General features: G+C 40.6%; 1 protein-coding gene across 1 annotated transcript in view; it reads right to left on the minus strand.

The window, feature by feature from the left end:
• LOC149070760 (fibronectin type-III domain-containing protein 3A-like) overlaps nt 1-20,787 on the minus strand; it is a 125,302-nt gene that overhangs the window by 54,712 nt on the left and 49,803 nt on the right. Inside the window, exon 2 of the mRNA XM_089248785.1 lies at nt 2,556-2,719. Coding sequence (XP_089104911.1) covers nt 2,556-2,719 — 164 coding nt within the window. The remainder of the gene's footprint in view (nt 1-2,555; nt 2,720-20,787) is intronic.

A 20,787-nucleotide genomic window follows, 5' to 3' on the forward strand; every position in this document is an offset into this window, starting at 1 on the left:
ATGCGTATGCAAATAAAGAGATATGGAACCAATCAGAGTACGGCGCTACGGTCGGCAACGCCTATATAGCACAACAAGTGTCTGGCATAGTTGTTAGATCGGTTACTGCTGCTACAATGGCAGGTTATCGAGATTTAAGTGAGTTTGAACGTGGTGTTATAGTCGGCGCACGAGAGATGGGACATAGCATCTCCGAGGTAGCGATGAAATTTGGATTTTCACGTACGACCATTTCAGGAGTGTACCGTGAACATCGGGAATCCGGTAAAAAATTAAATCTACGACATCGATGCGGCCGGAAAAAGATCATGCAAGAACGGGACCAACGAGAATCATTAAACGTGACAGACGTGCAACCCTTCCGGAAATTCTGCAGATTTCAATGCTGGGCCATCAACAAGTGTCAGCGTGCGAACCATTCAACGAAACATCATCGATATGGGCTTTCGGAGCCGAAGGCCCACTCGTGTACCCTTGATGACTGCACGACACAAAGCTTTACGCATCGCCTGGGCCCGACAACACCGACATTGGACTGTTGAGGACTGGAAACACGTTGCCTGGTCTGACTCACCAGGCAACGTGTTCCAATTGCTTCGAGCTGATGGACGTGTACGGGTATGGAGACAACCTCATGAATCCATGGACCCTGCATGTCAACAGGGGACTGTTCAAGCTGGTGGAGGCTCTGTCATGGTATGGGGCGTGTGCAGTTGGCGCGATATGGGACCCCTGATACGTCTAGATACGACTCTGACAGGTACGTAAGCATCCTGTCTGATCACCTGCACCCACTCATGCCCATTGTGCATTCCGACGGACTTGGACAATTTCAGCAGGACAATGCGACACCCCATACGGCCAGAATTGCTGCAAAGTGGCTCCAGGAACACTCTTCTGACTTTAGACACTTCTGCTGGCCACCTAAATCCCCAGACATGAACATTATTGAACATATCTGGGATGCCTTGCAACGTGCTGTTCAGAAGAGATCTCTACCCCCTCTTACTCCTACGGATTTATGGACAGCCCTGCAGGATTCATGGTGTCAATTACCTCCAGCACTACTTCAGACATTAGTCGAGTCCATGCCACGTCGTGTTGCGGCACTTCTGCGGGCTCGCGGGGGCCCTACACGATATTAGGCATTTGCACCAGTTTTTTTGGCTCTTCAGTGTACAAATACAACGCCATAACAGGCAAAATGCTCAACGACGTGGCTGAGAAAAAGATGCCCACAAAAATATGGATGTCATATATTCCAAAAATACAGCAAATGCAATTAACAAAAATTATAATCAATATATACAGATGATAAAATATTATACAATGCCCATAAAGAAAACTTATGGTTGTCTTAATGTAAGTATGGACAGAGCTTCTCGATTTACCCCAACATGTTTATCGTATTTCTTTTTAAACGTGTCGATTGTGTTACATTTTACTACCTCCGGGGGTAAGCTATTCCATTTATTAACAACCCTATTAGAGAAAAATTCCCTGCGACACCATAGCCTTGCCCCTTACCAATCGATACTGATGTCCCCTTGTAAAGGCAGTCGATTGGCGGTGTACTAAAAGTTCATAGTCCATCCTATCTGTCCCATTGAAAATTTTGAACACTTCGATCATATCTCCTCGACACCTGCGTTCATCCAATGTAAACATATTCAAAAAATGAAGTCTCTCTTCATAACTCAAGCCCCATGTGCCAATAAGGACACGCGTAGCTCTTCTCTGCACCCCTTCAACCAAGTCTATGTTCCTCTGTAGGTATGGTCTCCAAAACCTTACGATGAAGGATTCCAACTAGCCCGTCTAGGTTAGTGGTTCTTAACCAAGGGTTCGTGGGAAAGTTTCAGGGTGTCCGTGAGTTTGGATGAGAAAGCAATTAACAAATAGTTTTTATATTATTATGTGCTGAACATGATTCTGTAAAGGGGTCGTGGCTTTCACCTCATTGGCCAAAAGAGTTCCTGGAGCAAAAAAAAAAAGTCAAGAACCTCTCGACCAGGTGATCAGAACAGCATTTTATTTCGAAGTGCAGCTTCAGAAACGACGGGAAAAAATGTCCCCCGATTGAAGAAAACTGACAGGAAACCTGCCAATATCACGTTGAGCGTCCAACGATTTACAACCGATTGTGTTGTAGACGACGTCTGCTTATTATTATTTTTTTCCCTTATACTCTTAAATATACAAGTTATTTCAGAAGATCTTAGAGAGATAAAGGGGGAAACTATTGTAATGTGACATTGTCGGCACTGGTTGTGCTATAATAAGCGTAAGACGGCTACGAGAGAAGAGAGAAAAATAAATTGAAAATAGACAGGAACAAGGAAAAATAAATATGTAATAACAATAAGAGGCATGTCATTGGTCAACGACCTTATCCTGATTATTATAAACAAAGCCTTTTTTTTGGGCTATGGACGTTCACATGCGGCACGTGTGAGCACTGCTCTCGTTAACGCCGTGTTTTTATGGGAAAAAACAAAATAAGAAACCCATATAGAAACATTAACTACAATTAAATATAAGAGGCAATAACTTACATAATGTGGTCCGACGGGCAACGGCATTGGAGGTGAGAACACTATGTGCCTGACGGCACCGTTCTCGTCGAGCACCTGCTGCACGAGGTGACCCGGTGGCACCTGCAGTGGCATGGCCATGTGTCCGGAACTTCCGTTGACCATCCGCACACCGCCAGGTGGACCTAGAATTAGGAAAAAAAAAGATTTTTAGCTTTTTACGTAGCATCATTAAATTAAAGTTCGTTTGTGCTAATATGATCAAATTACAACAGCAAAGAAAATTTGAAACACCTTAGATATATAGTAGCCTATTATAAAATTTAATGATGTACCAAAAAAAAAATAAGGAAAAGTCATGACTCATGACAAACTGCCACGCCCGTAAACTTTAAAGTATGCATGCTCAACTCATGGTCCGCGACCGAATGTGGCCCCTCAAAGTCATCTGATGAGGTCCGCGACCTCAAACCGATTTTTGTAAAAATGAACTAAGCGGTACATTTCCAGAACACTTAAGCGACCCACAACACATTTTCAGATCACTTAAGTGGCCCGCGACACGTATTCCAGGGGGCTCCCACTCAAAAAATTAGAAAGAGTAGGACGGGGGGAGGGTACACTCTAGACACAACTTAATCATAGCATAATAAAAATATATATATATTTGTTTATTTTTAAAAAATTAAAAAAAAAAAAAATTCACAAAGCACACTATTTCAGTATCCCGTAAGATTGACTCAAGCCAAAGCAAAATGACAGAAATGACTTGGTTACAAACACAACTTTTGTCCGAAATAGGGTATTAGCAACCACAGATTCCTTTTCTGTCTCTCCTCACAATAATATTACATTCTTTTCTTAGAGTCTCCTACAGTCCAGTCTGTCAACTCTCTTGCAAATTATGATGACATGTAATTTTTTCAAGAATGACGCTCTTTCGAGATCACTTTCCAGAAGCACAGGTGCAAAATGTGTAAATTGAAAGGTCTGATATAAATAAATCAAGGTGGACCAGATGGTTTTACTGCGTTGTCCATCCCTTTTTTTTAAAAGGATTTGTTTAAATTTTAGCGCTCAATACCAGCGTAATCGTTTTTGACAAATGAAGCACTTTAATTTCTAGCTCATTGCTGGGCATTGTAAATATTGTTTATGCCTCTGCATGCTCTAAAAATACAGAAGACAATTGAATGCTGTCGGGTAGCATCAAAGTCACAAAACCAAGAATAGGCCCATGTATCCAACTGCTTTGCAAAGCAAACTGTTGTGTCACCTATACACAGAATGTGGAAAATAATTTTGAATGATGAATGCTAGTTACTGTCCAAGACTATGAAGTGGTAAATACAAAATTATTTTTTTCAACTAGGCAGAAGTTTTCAGTCACTACTCAACCCTCAAACTAAGCAAATGAAAAATTAATAAACCACAAAATGATCAGACATACCCCCTCCCAAAAATAATTTTAAAACCGGTACAATTTCTACTTTGGCAGAATCATTAATTGCAATCTACTAAATTTGTATTATCTGACATTATATCGATGATTCCCTCTTCAATTAAAATCAATCATACGAATGTTGTTGATAGCTTTTGGTAAAAAAGTAGGATACAGTAGGAGCCCTGGTATTCAAATCAATGAAGTGGCCCACACTCTCCTAAAGGTTGAGCACCGTTACCTTAAGGCAGTGGTTCTCAAACTTTTTGTAGCGGGACCCACCACATAAAGTGACCATACGCACCGTTTATCGGGACATTCTTGATTTTTTTTTATTCCTTAATGAATGTGCTTTAATTTCCGTAATCAATTATTAAAATAGATGAATGAAATCAAATTATTTTTCGATGTTTAGTAGCTTTTCGATTTAATACCTTTGAATCCTGCAGACGATGTCATGAACAGAGCCGCGTTTTATGGCGGAATGCGTATCTTGCCCATCGTATGGGCGCACAATGGTTGCAGGGGCACCATTGTGCGGGGGGGGGGGGGGAACATAGCTTGGTAAACAAACTCAGGGTCACCATTACCAAACCCAGGGCAAAAATATTTCCGGGTTCTTTTTGTAGGAGGAATAATTTTCGTTGATTTGTCTCGTATCATTTTAAATATTCATAACATTTTCATGGTCGTGCACACACACACAAACAGTCACCCTTATACAAAATCATTTTTCAATCACATTATTTTCTATTATGGCGACTACCCGTCGTACTTCCCCCCCCCCCTTCCAATATTTTTAATCACCGCCCTCCTTTTCTCGACTTTCAAGTCGGACTTTACTTTTTCAATTTGATTCCTTTTATTGTTTCATTTTGTACATAAACACAAGATGAGACAAAAAAAAATTAGCCAAGAGATCTAAAGACCCATACTGGTTATTACATTGAAAGTTTATAATGGACAATATCAACAAACTAAAACGGGAAAAATATTTAAAAAACCGCATAAGGGGGGATTTAAAAATTTAATTTTCCCTTCCCCCCCCCCTCTTTTTTTTGTAGTGGTTAATATAAAGAAGAGAACATCAAATATCAAAACAAAATTTTCGCACGATTTGTAGTATTTTTTATCAACAGCAAGGAGTGTTCAACTATATGAAATATACATTGTATGATTTTCAGATGAGTACAAATAACAAGAATCAATACCAATCTTCATCAAACGAGCTCTCCATAAACGACACACCAGCATTATTAATTGTTCATAATCTGAATTGTAGGCATCCCCCCCATCCCAATGAAGTAGGCCTTTAACATTAGTTTTCACGTTTTGTACTTCCGAAGCTATGCATGAGCCACAGAGATAACATTTTTAACAAAAATGAGCAAAATTTGATCCTTTGAGTCTTTTTAACCCTTGGGACTTTATACAGGCACTGTTCGGAATTTTCATTCGTTCCCTGTATGTAGACCTCTTGTTCACTTTGTTAGCTTAGTAATGGTAAAAATTATAAGCGATTCAAAAATCCGCAACATTTCCTAAAAAACGATTACAAATACTGGGAAAATAAATGAGAACAACAATTAAAACATCGTTGATTCGATCGAAAATGTCATCTCATGCAATTGTATGGTGAGGATTTTTTTTTATCAAATTCACTATGCAATCAATATTTTCAAATTACTTTAGGCTCTTTAGCTGCAATTGATTTTTTGCACCACAAGCATTTAACGTAATGCAGGGCTGGACAAACCCAAGGTGCCGAGTCGCCTAAAAAATTGGCATTGGCGCCAAAAATTTTCTTTGTGTAGTTTCTCAATTGCAGGATGAGAGCAGCATAAAATATGTTTGGAATTTATAGCAGAGTATCTGCCAACATGAAAGAGGGTCAATTATGCCCAGAAAGTCAAAGAAGCATTTTTCTGGCGATCAGATTTTTTTGCGATTTGTCCAGCCCTAATGTTTGAAGATACAACGGAAAGCGGGAAAATTGGTTTCGCGTTCCCTTCAGAATGCAAGAAAATATATGCAATTTAATGCTGTTATGGACGTGGACATTATCTGAGTCACCAGCTTGAAATCAACAACGCATTCAACATTGGAACGGAATGTCACGCGTTCCAGCGTCGCGACCAAAAAGATGCTGGGGAAAAAAAAAACCGACTCTCCAACCAAGCCACAGATGATGACCCATCATCATCACCATCATCTGCAGCGACATCAAAAGGCCCGACATAAATGCAAGAGGAAAAAAAATAAACAAAATGACGGGCGTATCTTCAACGGAGAATGATTACATTTTAAAACCTTGATGGAGCCTTCATTTCGTAGAAGCATAAAAGGGTCAGTTTTTTTCCAATTTCTACACATTTCTGACATTATTATAATAGAATTACGATGCGTCAAAATATTGTTCCGAGCAGTGTCCGATTTCTGTATAGGAAACAGGACACTCGTCCTTTACACCACATAATACGCTTTGTTCGTTTATACGTTGTTAAAAGAAGGTGAGAAGAGAAAATCTATCTTCCAAGAGAAGAGAACGTGAGTTGGAATGTGGCTTCCGTCCTGGAAGGTTGTCTGTTTTGAGTGTGCTTCGAAATAAAGGCTTCTTCGTTAAGTTCCGTAGTTTCGTGCTTTAATTGGACACCCATCCAATATCAAGTGGAGGTGGCGGGATATTCCGCCACCTCCCGGAAAAGAGACGCACCTCCGACACGACGTCCCATTATAGGCCTATATTTTTTTTCTTTTTGTTAGAAAAATCCAAAAATATGTCTAAATCACATTTGGACTCTTTCTAAAATGTCCAATCATTAACAAATGTGTATTATCAAATATCAATTCCCACAAATCAAGGAGCTTTTTATTTTTGTGCACCTCCTCCAATTTGAACTCTTCTGTTTAATCGGCTGATGCGTCGACGCATTGGATATTAACTGTAATAGTGCAATCTGATGATCTTTACAATAGTCAGTTGCCCTACTCTATCTGAGCAACATGTATTGGGAAGGACTAACGAATCTGGCAACAAATGCTTCCAAGTGTAGGTCTATAACGGCAAAATGTATCCACAAACTCAGCTCATGTTGTTCTTTTCTATCAGCCATTTAACCCCTTTGCGATCACGGACGATATATTTCGTCCAAACACCAGTGAAATAAATTCCATACTATAAATTCAAACAATTATATAAAGTTTTTTTTTTCTCTCGCCTCATCATCGCGAAGCTTTACTGCAATCCTATAAACCAAAGTTTTTTTTTTTCTCGTACCATTTTTCTATACTCCTTTTAATGATTTGTGGCCGAAAACTTGCACGGGAAGGAGTTAATAGATCACGCGTTTGTGACAGTTTCGCACTATGATAAATTGGCAGAGGAATTATGAGGGGCGAAAACCAAAATTATGAAACTCGAGTAAAAAAAAACACCAAAGAGTAAAGGAACACATATAATAAATGCAATTAACTAACAACTTGAGAACAATGTGTCTTGTAATGCGCCACAATTTCTTTGCGCGATTCCTCAATTTTACATCTTCTTGGTCGTAAAATTATTTATGAAGCAGTAACAGGAAAGTTTGTTATGTTTAATCAACATGGAAATCCTTAAATCTAGTATATGAAGATTCTGCATATTTGAAAAAAAAAAATTATGCGTTTGATCTTGCAGATAATTTTACAGATAAACTACAAAAATTTCGTGAAACTATTACAAATGTCAGATACGGCTGAAAGTTGAGAAAAGGCATTTTTTCGAACGCGCCGACAGAAGACTTCTAAACGGCCCCGAAAAACAGAAACTTTACTTTTCTCTAATTTAGGGAGGGCCCAATATTTTCTTTTGCGCCCGGGACCCAGACCGACTTTAATCAGCCGCTGTATATAAGCCATGTATCTATCACAAGTTGGCGATGAAAAAAATGGATTTTGTCACCTACTACTTTGCCGTACATGCACCTCATACACATTTCTTTACGGAATTTCTAACGAATCGCCACATGTCGGAATGTGTGTTCTGAGTGTATGCGTATCCCTAACGTATGTGTTGCTTAATTGCGCTTGTTTCGAGTTCGTGCTTCCAACTGTCTTCCATTTTTTGAAGTAAAAATGGAAATGCTCGTATTTTTATGTTGCGTCAGTATCGAGTGTGCCTGCTTTTTGTGGGGGAGAGACTACCAAATGGGAGACCGGCTCACATTCGCGCCTCGAAGCTGATAAACCGCAGAAAATAAGGATTTTGTTGCCTACCGGACCGTCTTACATCAGCACATCGAATTTAGCTAGGGATCTCCGGCCACTCCACGAATCAGCCGGCCAAAGCTGGAATCAATTCTGAAATTCGGACTTAAGCAGTAACATATATTTATTGCATGCATTTTATTGCATTTATCTTTTTTTAATATCTTCACAAACAACTGGTATTTTCTCATGTACAATACATCTTTGACCGGGTGAGGGGGGGGGGAACAATACCTGCTTTACCTAGGGCCACTATCAACTCAAAGTCAGGGGGCCCAGTTCCGATACTTGGTATGAACCAACAAAAGCAAATGCACTGAGTACTACATTAAAGAAACATAATTTCTGGATATTATGCCGAGTTGAGCTTGGAAAGGAAAGTCATCTGGTCTCCGCCAGGATTTGAAACAAAGATCCTCTTGCAAACCGAGCAAGCATGCTAATCTACACCACTGGAGATACGATCCTGGTAAGCATGTATTATGTCGAGTTGAACTCGGGGGGGGGGGGGGGTCACGATAATGATGACGTGAATTCATATATACACACACACATTAGATCGGTCGACCAGACTTGACGCTGAGGGGCATTGCCCCCCCCCCAATGAGAAAGGCCCTCTTGCAAACCGGGCAAGCATGAAAATCTACACCACTGGAGATACGATCCTGGTAAGCTCGCTTGCCTTTGTTGAGTCCCGGCGGAGACCAAATGACTTTTCTTTCCGAGTTCAACTCGACATAATATTCAGAAATTACCTGTTTCTTTGATATCTTGGGCCGATCTGAGTACTACTTTACTCAAAAGCAAGGCATTGAGCTTGCAAAAATGTTCCAACGAATGTAAATAAAGAACAGCAACATAACGAAATTATCAAACCAGCTAAATGTAAGTTAGCGGCAAAACATCAGGAATTATTAAGATATATAAATCTATCACGCAACGCTATAACTTCTTTTTTCACTAATGGCGAAGGCAACAACGGCTATTAGTAATAAGAAAAGAAGAAACAGCTGAATCTAGCTGCTCATAAGCACAGCATATTTTCGAGCCCACGCAAACGGAAATACTTCGTGATAATGGAAAATAAATAAATATATATTTATATGTAAAAAGAGGTGAAGGTTACAAATAAGATGTAGCCTATCTTAAGGAAAAGCAATAATTTTGGCTCACTCGGTACATTTCTTTTTTCTTTTCGAATACTCGTAGAAATGCGAGAACTTAATGGAAGCGCGAGATATACTGAATTTCTTTTCCCCGCCTCCAACTACTTAAACATCTGAAACAGCGGTTTGATTGAATCTGCAACGACTGCAATGCAATGAGACGAAGTGCGATATTCGGTTGCTCATCTCAGCCGGATGATGATGATTAAGCTCCTGAGCGATCGTCGAGTGGTTGAGACGAACTGCTTCATATGACTTCAGCAAAAAATGCGAAATAAACCTGCTGAAATCGATAAAGATAAGAAAAACTTTTTTTCGCTGGCGTGTGTGGCGCCTTGAAAGGTACGATCACGCGTCCGATGAGTCAACAACCAAATTTAACCGTATACCGAAGACAGATCCGATGTAGAATGTAAAGCAGGGGTTCTTAACCTATGGGTCGCGACACAAACTTGGGTCATAGGGTCTTCCACGATGGTTCGTTCAAATCCATCTGCAGCCAGGAATACTTGAGCTATGGGTTGCATCGGAATTTGATTCGCGGATACTTCCGAGAGAGGTTGTTCCAATCCACTTGCAGCCAGGGATCCTTAAGGTATGGGTCACGGTCCAAACTTGACTCGCAGAGGCTTCCTAGATGAGTCGTAAAGCTCCATTCACGGTCCGGTTATAAATGCACTTATTGCGTCACTAATTTCACAAACAAAGTCTCATGGCTAGCGAAGCCGATAAATTTTTTTTTTAATTTTGAGTCGCGGCTGAAAAAAGGTCAAGAACCTCCTCAGAGTAGTCTTCCTATATAAAATAAAACCCCGACGTTACTCGATAGGTGGGACTGACGACAACTGCGTAACTCGAATTCGTGTAAGTCAGGGTACAGGTTTTTCATATAAATACACTGTAAATATCAAGTTAATTGGGGCCAAATTTGTGGGACAAAGGCATTGAGTTTTGCAAATCTCACTACGACTGTGATGCGTCCTGATGATGCGTATGATGTACTCGTCTATGACTAATTTGCATTGTGACTGCAATCCGGTCTAGTAAAAAAGACTGTATTCCCTCCTAAAGTACGTGCAAGTGAAAGTCACGAGTTAAACTTTTCGAATGGTTTGAGAACACCTTGACCCATCAAAAAACAAAAGAAAAAAAAAAGGTGTTTGTGTTTGAAAGCAAGAAAACAACTTTTACCATTGGATTGAAATTAATTGAACTTTACAGACCAGATGCATTGTCATCAAAGAACATCACGTTAACAAATTATTTTTTCAAACTGGCGTTGGACGTCAGGTGTATTATGAAATTGCTAACTTGTATGTGAAAATGGCAGATAACCAGAACTGGGATTCCATTTCTAAATCCTGGCGAAATTTCAATCTTCGTGCATTGTAGCCTGAAAATCAGTATAGTTTCGTCACATGTTTGCACATCATCATTATGCACGTTTCAGAAATGTGAATTTTTTTACAGAAAATCGCGTAGCTACTAAGTCGCGCAACTTCAGCTAGCGTATAAGTCGGGATATTACTGCATCACAAAATTTTCGTTTTCCCCCTTATCACCGAGTACAGAATAATTCGCTTACGGGTCATTCAAGTATTACGTCAGCATCGATGAGGGATTCAGATTTGCTGCCTTTTCATGACAAGGGGGGGGGGGGGTTGGATGATGCTCACGTCATCAACGATCTTTTATGAAAATATGAAATATTCTTAATGGCATCTCACTTGGTGCGCTAAAAACAAGAAAACTGTTTCGCTTGTTTGTGGGCACCTGAACTAACATTCCCCCTAATGATAAATCCCTTACAGAGCCACTTTAGCGATCTCTAAATGTTTGACGTATCCTTCAAGTGCTCGGGAAATGTGTCCAAGCTGCATAAATGCTATGGAAATATTTCCGGGCCGCTTAAGTGCTGTGGAACTGTGCAGCGCATCACTGAAGTAATCCGTAATTATGCCACGGATCACTCAAGTAATCAGGGAATGTTCCGCCGGTAACTTGATTGATGTAGAACCACACTGGGGAGCCGCTTAAGTGCTCTAAAACTGCGCCATATGTCACTCAAGGGATCTCTAAATGTGCCACGCCCCGTTTAAGTGTTCTGGAACTGTGTCGCGGGTTACTTTCGTGATCTTTGAATGTGCCACGGGCCACTTAAATACTCTGGAATTGTGACACGGGTCATTTAAGCGATCTGTAAAAATGTGCCGCTTAGTTCATTTTTACAAAATTGGGTTTGAGGGGGCAAAGCCACATCAGATAATCTTCAGGGCCACATTGGTCCGCAGGTCAAAGGTTTACCATATATGGCTTAAAGGGTGGGTCGCAATGAATTTCTGAAAGAAAAATTTTGGGAAATCTTACCCTTCAAATAGCATTGAAATTAACAGAAATCGATTATAATAACATATAAAGGTATTTTCTTTCGAAATTTTTTTTTTTTTTTTAAATGTTTTTTACATTTAAAAAAAAAATATTTTTTCGGAAAGAGCACGAGAGCCCCCTATGGCCCCCCTCCCGCGTACGCTTCTGATCCCACCAGCAGGTGGGGGCAGTGCTGACGAAATTTTGCTGACAGGGGGTGTCAAAGGTTTGGTGACGGGTAAAAAATGAGTAAAAATTTGCTGACGTAATACTTGAACGGTCCCTTATATAGGTAATATATGAAACTCCGTTTCTTTACCGATGCGTGGCTGGGTTGAAGCATGTAGTAGCTACTTTCGCAAAAATGCGTACAGGAGGCGAACAGTAAAACGAGTACAAATCCATCCATCAATCATCAGCATTATACTGGAGTTCCCCCCCCCCCCACTTTTCGATTTTTTGCTAAGTAATTTTTTTTTATCTAGCTTAAACCGTGATGCGTGATGATAAAGGCCAGGTAGCGAATGAATTTAGAGGGAAAAATGCAAATGAGTTTGAAAAAAAAACTTGGTGGGGCGGGGGAGGGGGGGGGGAAACAGCATCCGGGGTTAACATTCGACGCAAAAGGGAATGAATGAGAGGAGCGGTCAATCAAACTGACGGAGGACTAAGCACGCGTACCTTCGCCTACACCGGCAAATATGAATGCATACACACACACACACGTTTAATGTACGATGGCGATTTGGATGTCATTGTTATTTTAAAAAGAGAAAACTGGAACACAGGAAGAACTTCTCCACGTCATATAGATACTACAGTATTTGCGCGATCCGATTCAGTCACTCTCGGATGAATAGCACCCGGTGTTACACAATGATTGAGAAAATGATTCCTATTCTGATGTTTCCCGAATTGGAAAGACTTGCATTCCAACTTCGTGGTGCACACACAAAAACCACAAAAGCGGGAGCAGTACCAATTGATCACTACGAAAATCTACTGGAGCCCCATCTCTACGAAAATGTAGCCGAATGTTTTCGGTATCTCATAACATGATTTTATTTTAAACCCTTTCTCAGAAAATCATTTAAAAATTCGACATAATATAACTACAATGCATAATAATGAATGCAGCTTAGATACGAAAGAGTATGCGTTTCTTATTTAAGGCGGGGTTTTCACTTTAAAAGTTACACAAAATTTCATTTGCAAAACTTGAAAAATTCAACCAATAAGGTTATCGATTACATTTGAGAAAATACGACCGATTACCTTATTGGTTGCATGTTTCAAGTTTTATAAATGAAATTCATGAAACTTTTATAGTGTAATCCCGGCCTAATAATAAGATGAATATTGTTTAGGCCAGGATTGCACTATCAAAAGCCTGATGAACGATCTTTTACAAAACTCGGGAAAATAACCAATAGTCCTATTGGTTACATTCGCTTCAATGTAACCGATACGCTTATTGGTTGTTTTTCAGGTTTTATCAAAGAGCTCTTACAAAACTTTTATAGTGTAACGCCGGCCTTACTGGGAATCAGTGCTATCTGAAATTTAAAATTTTGAGGAGCAGTTTCACTCCTCTTCGAAATATTGAGGGGTGCGTGAGTAAAGAAAAAGGGGTATTTTTTTATCAATCAGTGAGAAGTCACTATTAAAAAAATATATCTAAAATTTGGAGGGGTATTTTCACTTCTCAACGAAATTCGGGGGGGGGGGGGGGTAAAATCGAATTTTGATGCGTGAATCACGCATCTAGATGCATACTGGCGAACACTGCTGGGAATTGCCAATACCAGAGATACGAAAACTCTAATTTGTCTAGATTAGAATAAGCCAGTGTTTCTCAAAGTGTGCGTCGCGGCGAGCTGGAGATAATCATTTGTGTGCCTATTTATACTTTGAAGTGTTTTTTATTAGTGAGAATATCCACTAAACTATTATGTGGAGCGGCCAGACGAACCATGAACTAGGCAAGGGAGTCGCGGGTGAGATGAGTTTTAGAATCACTGGAATACGTCCTATCCAAGGGTGACTCCGTGGTCAAACAAGGAGGGTCTCCTGGCCTATGCCAAACGAAACGACAACGGCTCTGTCTGCAGATGAGATACATAAACACGTTATCTGGAAACGAGTTATGCTAAGCCACCTCACATTTTCGCAATAATTTCTGCCCCGTTCTGACACACACATCGTGGATTCCTCAACAACCGTTTGAAAAATAGTTATTTAAACCAGTGATATTTGGTTCCCTCTTGTGGTCCCTTGATATTTTAAGGGGGCCACGGGGGGAAAATCAACTTTATGGCGGGTTTTCAAGGGTCAGAGTGCTTGTGAAGAAATAAAGCTTTGAAGTGAAATACGGTAGACAAAAGTGATTAATCTCGGGGAATCCAGCAAAACTGCATACTCGGAGTCGTCTTAACACAAGAGTTCTTTGGGGGGGGGGGGGATTTCATGTCCATAGTGGGCGTAAGTGATGTGAGCTCGGTACTTGATTTTCGAGAGTAAGTATGTAAATATGTAAGCTGTTACTTCCAGCTAAGACCGGGGGTCCCACAAAATCAATTTGAGTTGAGGATTTTCAACCCCGATTTTGAAACTGCCCAGTTTGGGAATAGACCCCTCCCCCTACCCGAGAGGGAAGCTAACTGAATTCCAGCCCAGTGGTCCAGAGATCAATCTTGTTTATATATATTTTTTGTGAACAATAAAATTGTTTTAAAAAATACATTCAATAAGTAGAGAGGACCTCGCTATTTGACCATTAGTAGCCTCTCTTAACTTCAGGAATTGCCCCCCCCACCTGGCCCCCCCCCCAAATCCTGAAGTTAAGAGAGGCTACTAATGTCTCTACTTCAGTACCTCACGCCACCGTGCGTGAAATAAGGAAGGCAGGGTCGTGTCTCCAGTGGTGTAGATGGTAGCATGCTTGCCCGGTATGCATGGGTTCGAGTCCCGGCGGAGACAATATGACTTTTTTTTCCGAGTTCACCTCAGCATAATATCCAGAAAATAAAATGTTTCCTTGAAAAATGCCATGTTTGAAATTTTCGTGCCAGAATTGCCTATTTTAACAGTTTTAAATTTGTTAGTGAATTTCAGAGGCCATAATCTGTAAAATCGGGATATTTTGAGCATTGAGAACTTCAAAAAAGAAAACCTCTTTTCAAAAATTTCCAACTCTCAGTATTAATTATCATCAGAAAGAAACCCCCCCCCCCTCCTTTCCAGCCCCATTCAGATGTAAACAAGTGATCTCAGAGATTGGTGTTGACATGCATTAACTTTACTTTGACTGAATGGTGTTGGACGTGAATAATTTTGTTTGAGATGAATGCAGCCCGTGTTAGAGAAGCAGAGGAAAATTAAAAATTTTTGTCTCTCCACATGCTTCACATAATGTTTCGCTCAGGCATTGCAGTGCATTTTATGTTAATAGTGGACCGATGATTGTCCCAAGAGGCCACGAATTGACGTCATGGCTCACACACAAGGCGGTGTAGGAGCAGACAGGTCTCTATGGCCATGTTGCTTTTAATTTTATTTTTTTGCACCATAAATGCACTACAAAAACAACTATGACTATTCATTAAACATACATATTTAGTATTCGATTACACCAGAGTAGCTCTCAGGATGTGTGACTGATTCGGCCACACAGGACGCCGTGCTTGAAGGAGTCCTGCATACGTGGTAGTATAAAAAAAATCCCAAAAATAAAACAAGATAGCCATGTTCCAACTATAGAAATGATTATTCCAAATAATGTAACAAATAAACGAGAATTATTCGCAACTCGAGGGAGCCCCACACATCATTTTCTCTACCGACTCCGCGTCTGGTAATGGTGACCCTGGAATAGACCTAATCCTGAGAGTCTACGAACATTTTATTTTGGGCTTGAAATGAATTTAACTTGGATAATAATGCAATTATTATAAAATACAATTAAAACAATAGGTGGATTAAGTGCAACGAATTTTTCAGCTAGTTTTTGGGTACTTAATTTTATTATATATATATATTTTTAGTTATTTTTTCTTCCTTTCCAAAAATTACAAATGCCTTTTTGCCTGCCTACTTCATCCACTTTTTGTGCCTAAACTTCCGGGTTCCAATGATGGAAGGTAAATTCATGGTAAGAATTATTGATCCCATATGTGCATTGATTATTCAAAAGAGGTGCGAAAATGTAAATTGAATTTCGTTGGAAGTGCACTTAGGGTTCGAATTAGGGTTCACTGTTCAAAGGCCAAGAACCACTTAGATAAGATATAAAAACAAGGAGAAGTGAAATTGGTTCACACCCACACAGAATACCTGGAAAAATGATATTTCCTCCCACACGCCCTTTTCTTTTCTCCTGGAGCCCACACACACACAATCGGCAACACACTTTCATTCATTCTTCTATAGATACTACTACGACAGAAAACTGAATGAAATGTCCAAAAAAAGAAAAGGAAAGCGATTATACAGTGAGCGGAAAAACAGGGTCTTTCATTTTTTTTCCATTCCGCTTCTATCCCGAGAAATGCGCCGACCCAGAAGAAGTTCCGCGAAAAGCCACTGACCTTGAACCAATGTTTAAGAAAAAGAGAAATAAAGAAAACATTTGCAATTCTTTCTTCATCATCTTGAAAAGAAAAGAAAAAAAACAAAGCGCATGCGTAAAGCGGGAGCGAACGCGCAATATATATTGAATAACTTTCCATAAAAATTACATCCATTTCTCGGAAGACCGACCACTAGCAGCAGCAATACCGAGTGTGATTACAGTCCGATTCTCTCTACGTGAAGATCTAGTAATAAGAAAACGAGCCGCTCTCTCGCGTGGCGCGGTTGAGGCTCGAATACATGAACCACAAAAAAAAAAAGGCTCTGTCGCGCTAATTGTTTTCCACTGACGAATACCCCACTTTCTTTTGCAAACACGTCGACGCCTTCCAGTGGCACTTCCGTCTACGCCTGGTAACTGTTTTTCAACAGGTGGCGATGATGACGAAGAATGGATCCGACGAGAAGAACCCACGCGTTGCAAAAACAGAGAAAAGATGGTTTTTAGCGATATCGGCCATAGTGATCTGTTGGTTAGCATTCAAGGCCAATCAATACCACACGTTCTAGGTTCGAGGATTCAGTTTCCAAACTGCCAGCCACCAGCAAAAATGCTAGGTTTCAGCTAGACGTGTGAACAACACAAGAGCCGTACAAACAGGACCGTACAACACCTTCTCGGGGCCCCCAGGGCAAACTTTTTCCTGGAGGTCCCCTCGGGTTATTATTATGCAAAATGAGTGTGAATTTTTTTTTGTGGGACCCTGGTTGCACCAGCCTAGTTACATGCCTGCGTACGAAGTCTAAGAACTGATATACACTTTAAATCCCTTAAAACAGTGTTTCCTCAACCTGTGGTCTGCAGGCAGACGTGATGTGAGCCAACCCCCTCCCAGTCTTCCATTTAAAAAAGTCTCTCCGCTACAACACGATACTGACATAACATGAAAAATTCAAGCATTTTACCATCTCTACTTCAAAATGTGTGAGAAACATGGTGGCGCCCCCCCCCCCCACCAACAAGAACACGAAACTAGCACAACTTCTGACAATATAAATACGTTCGGGGCTACACACACATTCCGTCATGTGCCAATTCACTAGAAATTTCGTAGAGAAATGTGTATGAGGTGCACGTTCGGTTAAGAAAAAGAAGGCAGACGTGATAAATTATTTCTAACAATGAAAAATTTAACATCATCAAACCACATACTCGGGTGGACAGTCTCCATCGAAGAAAATGCGGGAAATTGCGATACTACATACGGGATATCACCAACTGTCGCCAAAACATGAAATTATCTATGAAACTGCTGATTATTGCTGAAATTAAGGGCTGTTGCTAATCACAGTAAACAAAAACGTATTTCACGAAAAAAATCGATTGATCACATTTCACAGAGAAGAACTACGAGAAATTGGGATCTTGAACCAGCACCACCTAGAGATAGAAGGCCTCTGCACTATTTGAAATAAACATCGTTAAGACTACCTCGCAAGTTTGCCACATTTTGAAAAATAGCATCCTATTTCGTTTCTTCGTATTTTCACGTAGAATCTTCCTGATTGGCTCACAAATACCGCATAGTGATTGGATGTGGGGCATATAAATCGCTAATTCTGAGTCCGATCATTTCTTCCCCTCACAACGATAACACTGGCACGAGCAGGGAATTTTTTCCCCTTGCATATTCTAAGGGAAAATGGACTACTTTCTGACGTCACAAATGGAGAGCGGAGGCTTTCTATCTCTAGGAGGTGCTGCTTGAACAAGGCAAAATACGGGATATCGCCAATTCTAACCAAAGATGTTGCCATAAATCGGCTAAATCACCAATTATTGCTAACATAGCTGAAAAATCACCAATCTTATACATAAATGTGAAAGTATGTATGTCTGTTCTTTATACAAATCTACAGTTTTAGACCGATCGTCGCCTGATTTTGCATATATACACCAAACAGGACCGGGATTGAACCGTAGGCCACTATGAAATTTCGTCAGAGCTGGGCAAATGCCCGAAATGGTCGAAAAACTGAAGGGCAACAATGGTTTTGGGGCCTCAACAATCACTTTCGGAACGTTTACTTTGGTTACCGTGGTTCCCAACAATGCGTTTCAGAAGTGTATATGCCTTTACAATGGTTTGTCACATCTTTAATGCTGCCATTATAACAGTTTATTCTTTTATAGTGGTTTGTCACTTTTCCAATCCTCCCAGTAATTGAAGAAATTCCGGGAAGCGCCAGATATTTTTGCTTGCTTACATAGAGGGTGTCCTGTAAGTGCTAATGTGGCCTTTATCTAGTCAACCGCCCATCGTAAAGGTATAGTTTCAATTTAAAAAATGCTTAAAAGGCGTTTGAATAATATTCGCTGCACAAGCTGGACATATGACGTCGCTAACAACAGAGAACAACAACTACGACGACAAAACTGGGAATAAAAATGTTCAACGCCATCTGAACTCAATGCTTGATTCAAATCATCAACACTCTGGAACAAAGTTAAAAAATTATCATTATCCACCAACATGCGAGTTCAACTGCAAAATGACTCGGCACTGCTATAATTTTCACATCAGTTGATCAAACTTGGCAATGGAAGAATTCGCGTAGAGACCCAAGCACTGGACTGATTACGTTCCCAAATGGATTTTGCCAGTTGTTGAACTTAGTTCAAGAACTTGCAGACAAAGTCTTCCCAAACAGTCAACAAAATCACCGAAACCATGAGTGGCTTTGTGAGAGCGATTCTGGCACAGAAAAATGACAGTGTGAACAAGATCAACGAAAAAATCCTAAAAATTGTTGCGGGAGACTCCACATCTTACAAATCCGTTGACACTGTCAGCGCAGACAGTTCTGTATCCTACAGAATTTCTGAACTCTTGAAGGATATTCCGGGTGTGCCACCACACAACTTGATCCTCAAAGTCGGAGCACCTGTAATGCTTTTAAGAAATTTGGAGACACCGAGACTCTGCAATGGCACCAGACTCTGCGTGAAGAAATTGCACAATTTCATCATTGAAGCAACGATTCTAACTGGATGTGCCAAAGGAGAAGACGTCTTCATTTCACGTATCGCAATTATCACTGAAGAAACGCCATTCACTTTCAGTTCTCGATTCGTTTAGCTTTTGCCATGACAATCAACAAAGCGCAAGGCCAATCGTTAGCAGTGGCAAGTATCAACCTACTTGAGCCCTGTTTTTCTCACGGACAGCTTTACGTCGCCTGCTCGTGTGTTGGTAATCTCAAAAATTTGTATAGTCCTCCTACCACGAGATGAGATTTGGCTACGGCACGTCATGTCACGTCAAACGATTCTATTTTATCCTAGAAGGACATGCCAATCGTGAAAGCTCAGTCACTGATGAACTTTTCTCGATGTGCAATCGTTTTACCAAAAAAAAATTGAATAAAATCATCCGACGTGACGTGACATGACGCAGCGAAAATTCATCTCGTGGTCGGAGGACTATACATCTACACACCAGATGGAAAAACAAAAAAAAAAAATGTGTATCCACAAGCAACTGCCAGAAGTTTTTAACTGAAATATTTAAAAATAAAAGTAATTTTTCTCTTACTTGATGCAGAAATTTGTTCCCCCACGCAACAAGGGGGTGAGGATGGGTCTGGTGCCCCGGGCGCTAACCAGAAGGGGGTGCCGAATTCACCCTTTAACTGCTTCTTTCACATTACAAGGGGCACCAAAATGCCGGCTTGCACCGGGTGACAAAATATCTAGTTGCGGCCCTGATTCTGGCCATTGCCCCAGATGAGGGGCTGGAAGTTGTTATATATATCAAAAATACAGGAAAAGTCCCGTGAAATAAGGGTCATATAGTCACACTACACAATGGTCCGTCCAAACGTTGTATAGACATTTTTCTAGTCCTTGGATTCGAAAAGGTTGAGAAACGATGCCTTGAAGGACTGGAAACAAATGTGAACTTGTAACCCCACAGAAAAATAAAACTAACAACCGCCAGACATCGGGGTAGACGAGACTTCTCTTTCCCATCCATCAAGAACCCACCCATTACGTGATATCGATGAGAACAAAAAAAAAAAAAAAAAAACAGGGGATTTCTCTTCTTCCATCTCGCCATAAGAGCAGAATAAATTCATCCGAGTATGAAGTGAAGGTAATTATATAGATCGGCCGTGACACGCGTCCCCCGACGAAATGAAAGAGGAGATTCTAATGAACAAGTCTCGTGAAAGCTGATCACGGGCGATGGTGAGTTAAGGTGGGGAGGGAGGAAGATATCATCAAATGATGGATTGTCGGTGCCCTCAAAATGACTGATGTCTTCTCGAATCTCTGGTTCAGGGGTAGCCCGCAATTACATACTCGTCATACATCGAGCATAGCGGGTTCCCCTTCTTGAACCTGCCACCTGCAACAGGTGACTCCAAGGTATTGGGGGTAATGATCTTACCTGCTGGGCTG

Source organism: Pholcus phalangioides, unplaced genomic scaffold, assembly GCF_987345545.1.
Source record: "Pholcus phalangioides strain wild (caught in Gottingen) unplaced genomic scaffold, Ppha-v1.0 ptg000020l_1, whole genome shotgun sequence".
In the NCBI taxonomy this organism is placed as follows: Eukaryota; Metazoa; Arthropoda; class Arachnida; order Araneae; family Pholcidae; genus Pholcus; species Pholcus phalangioides.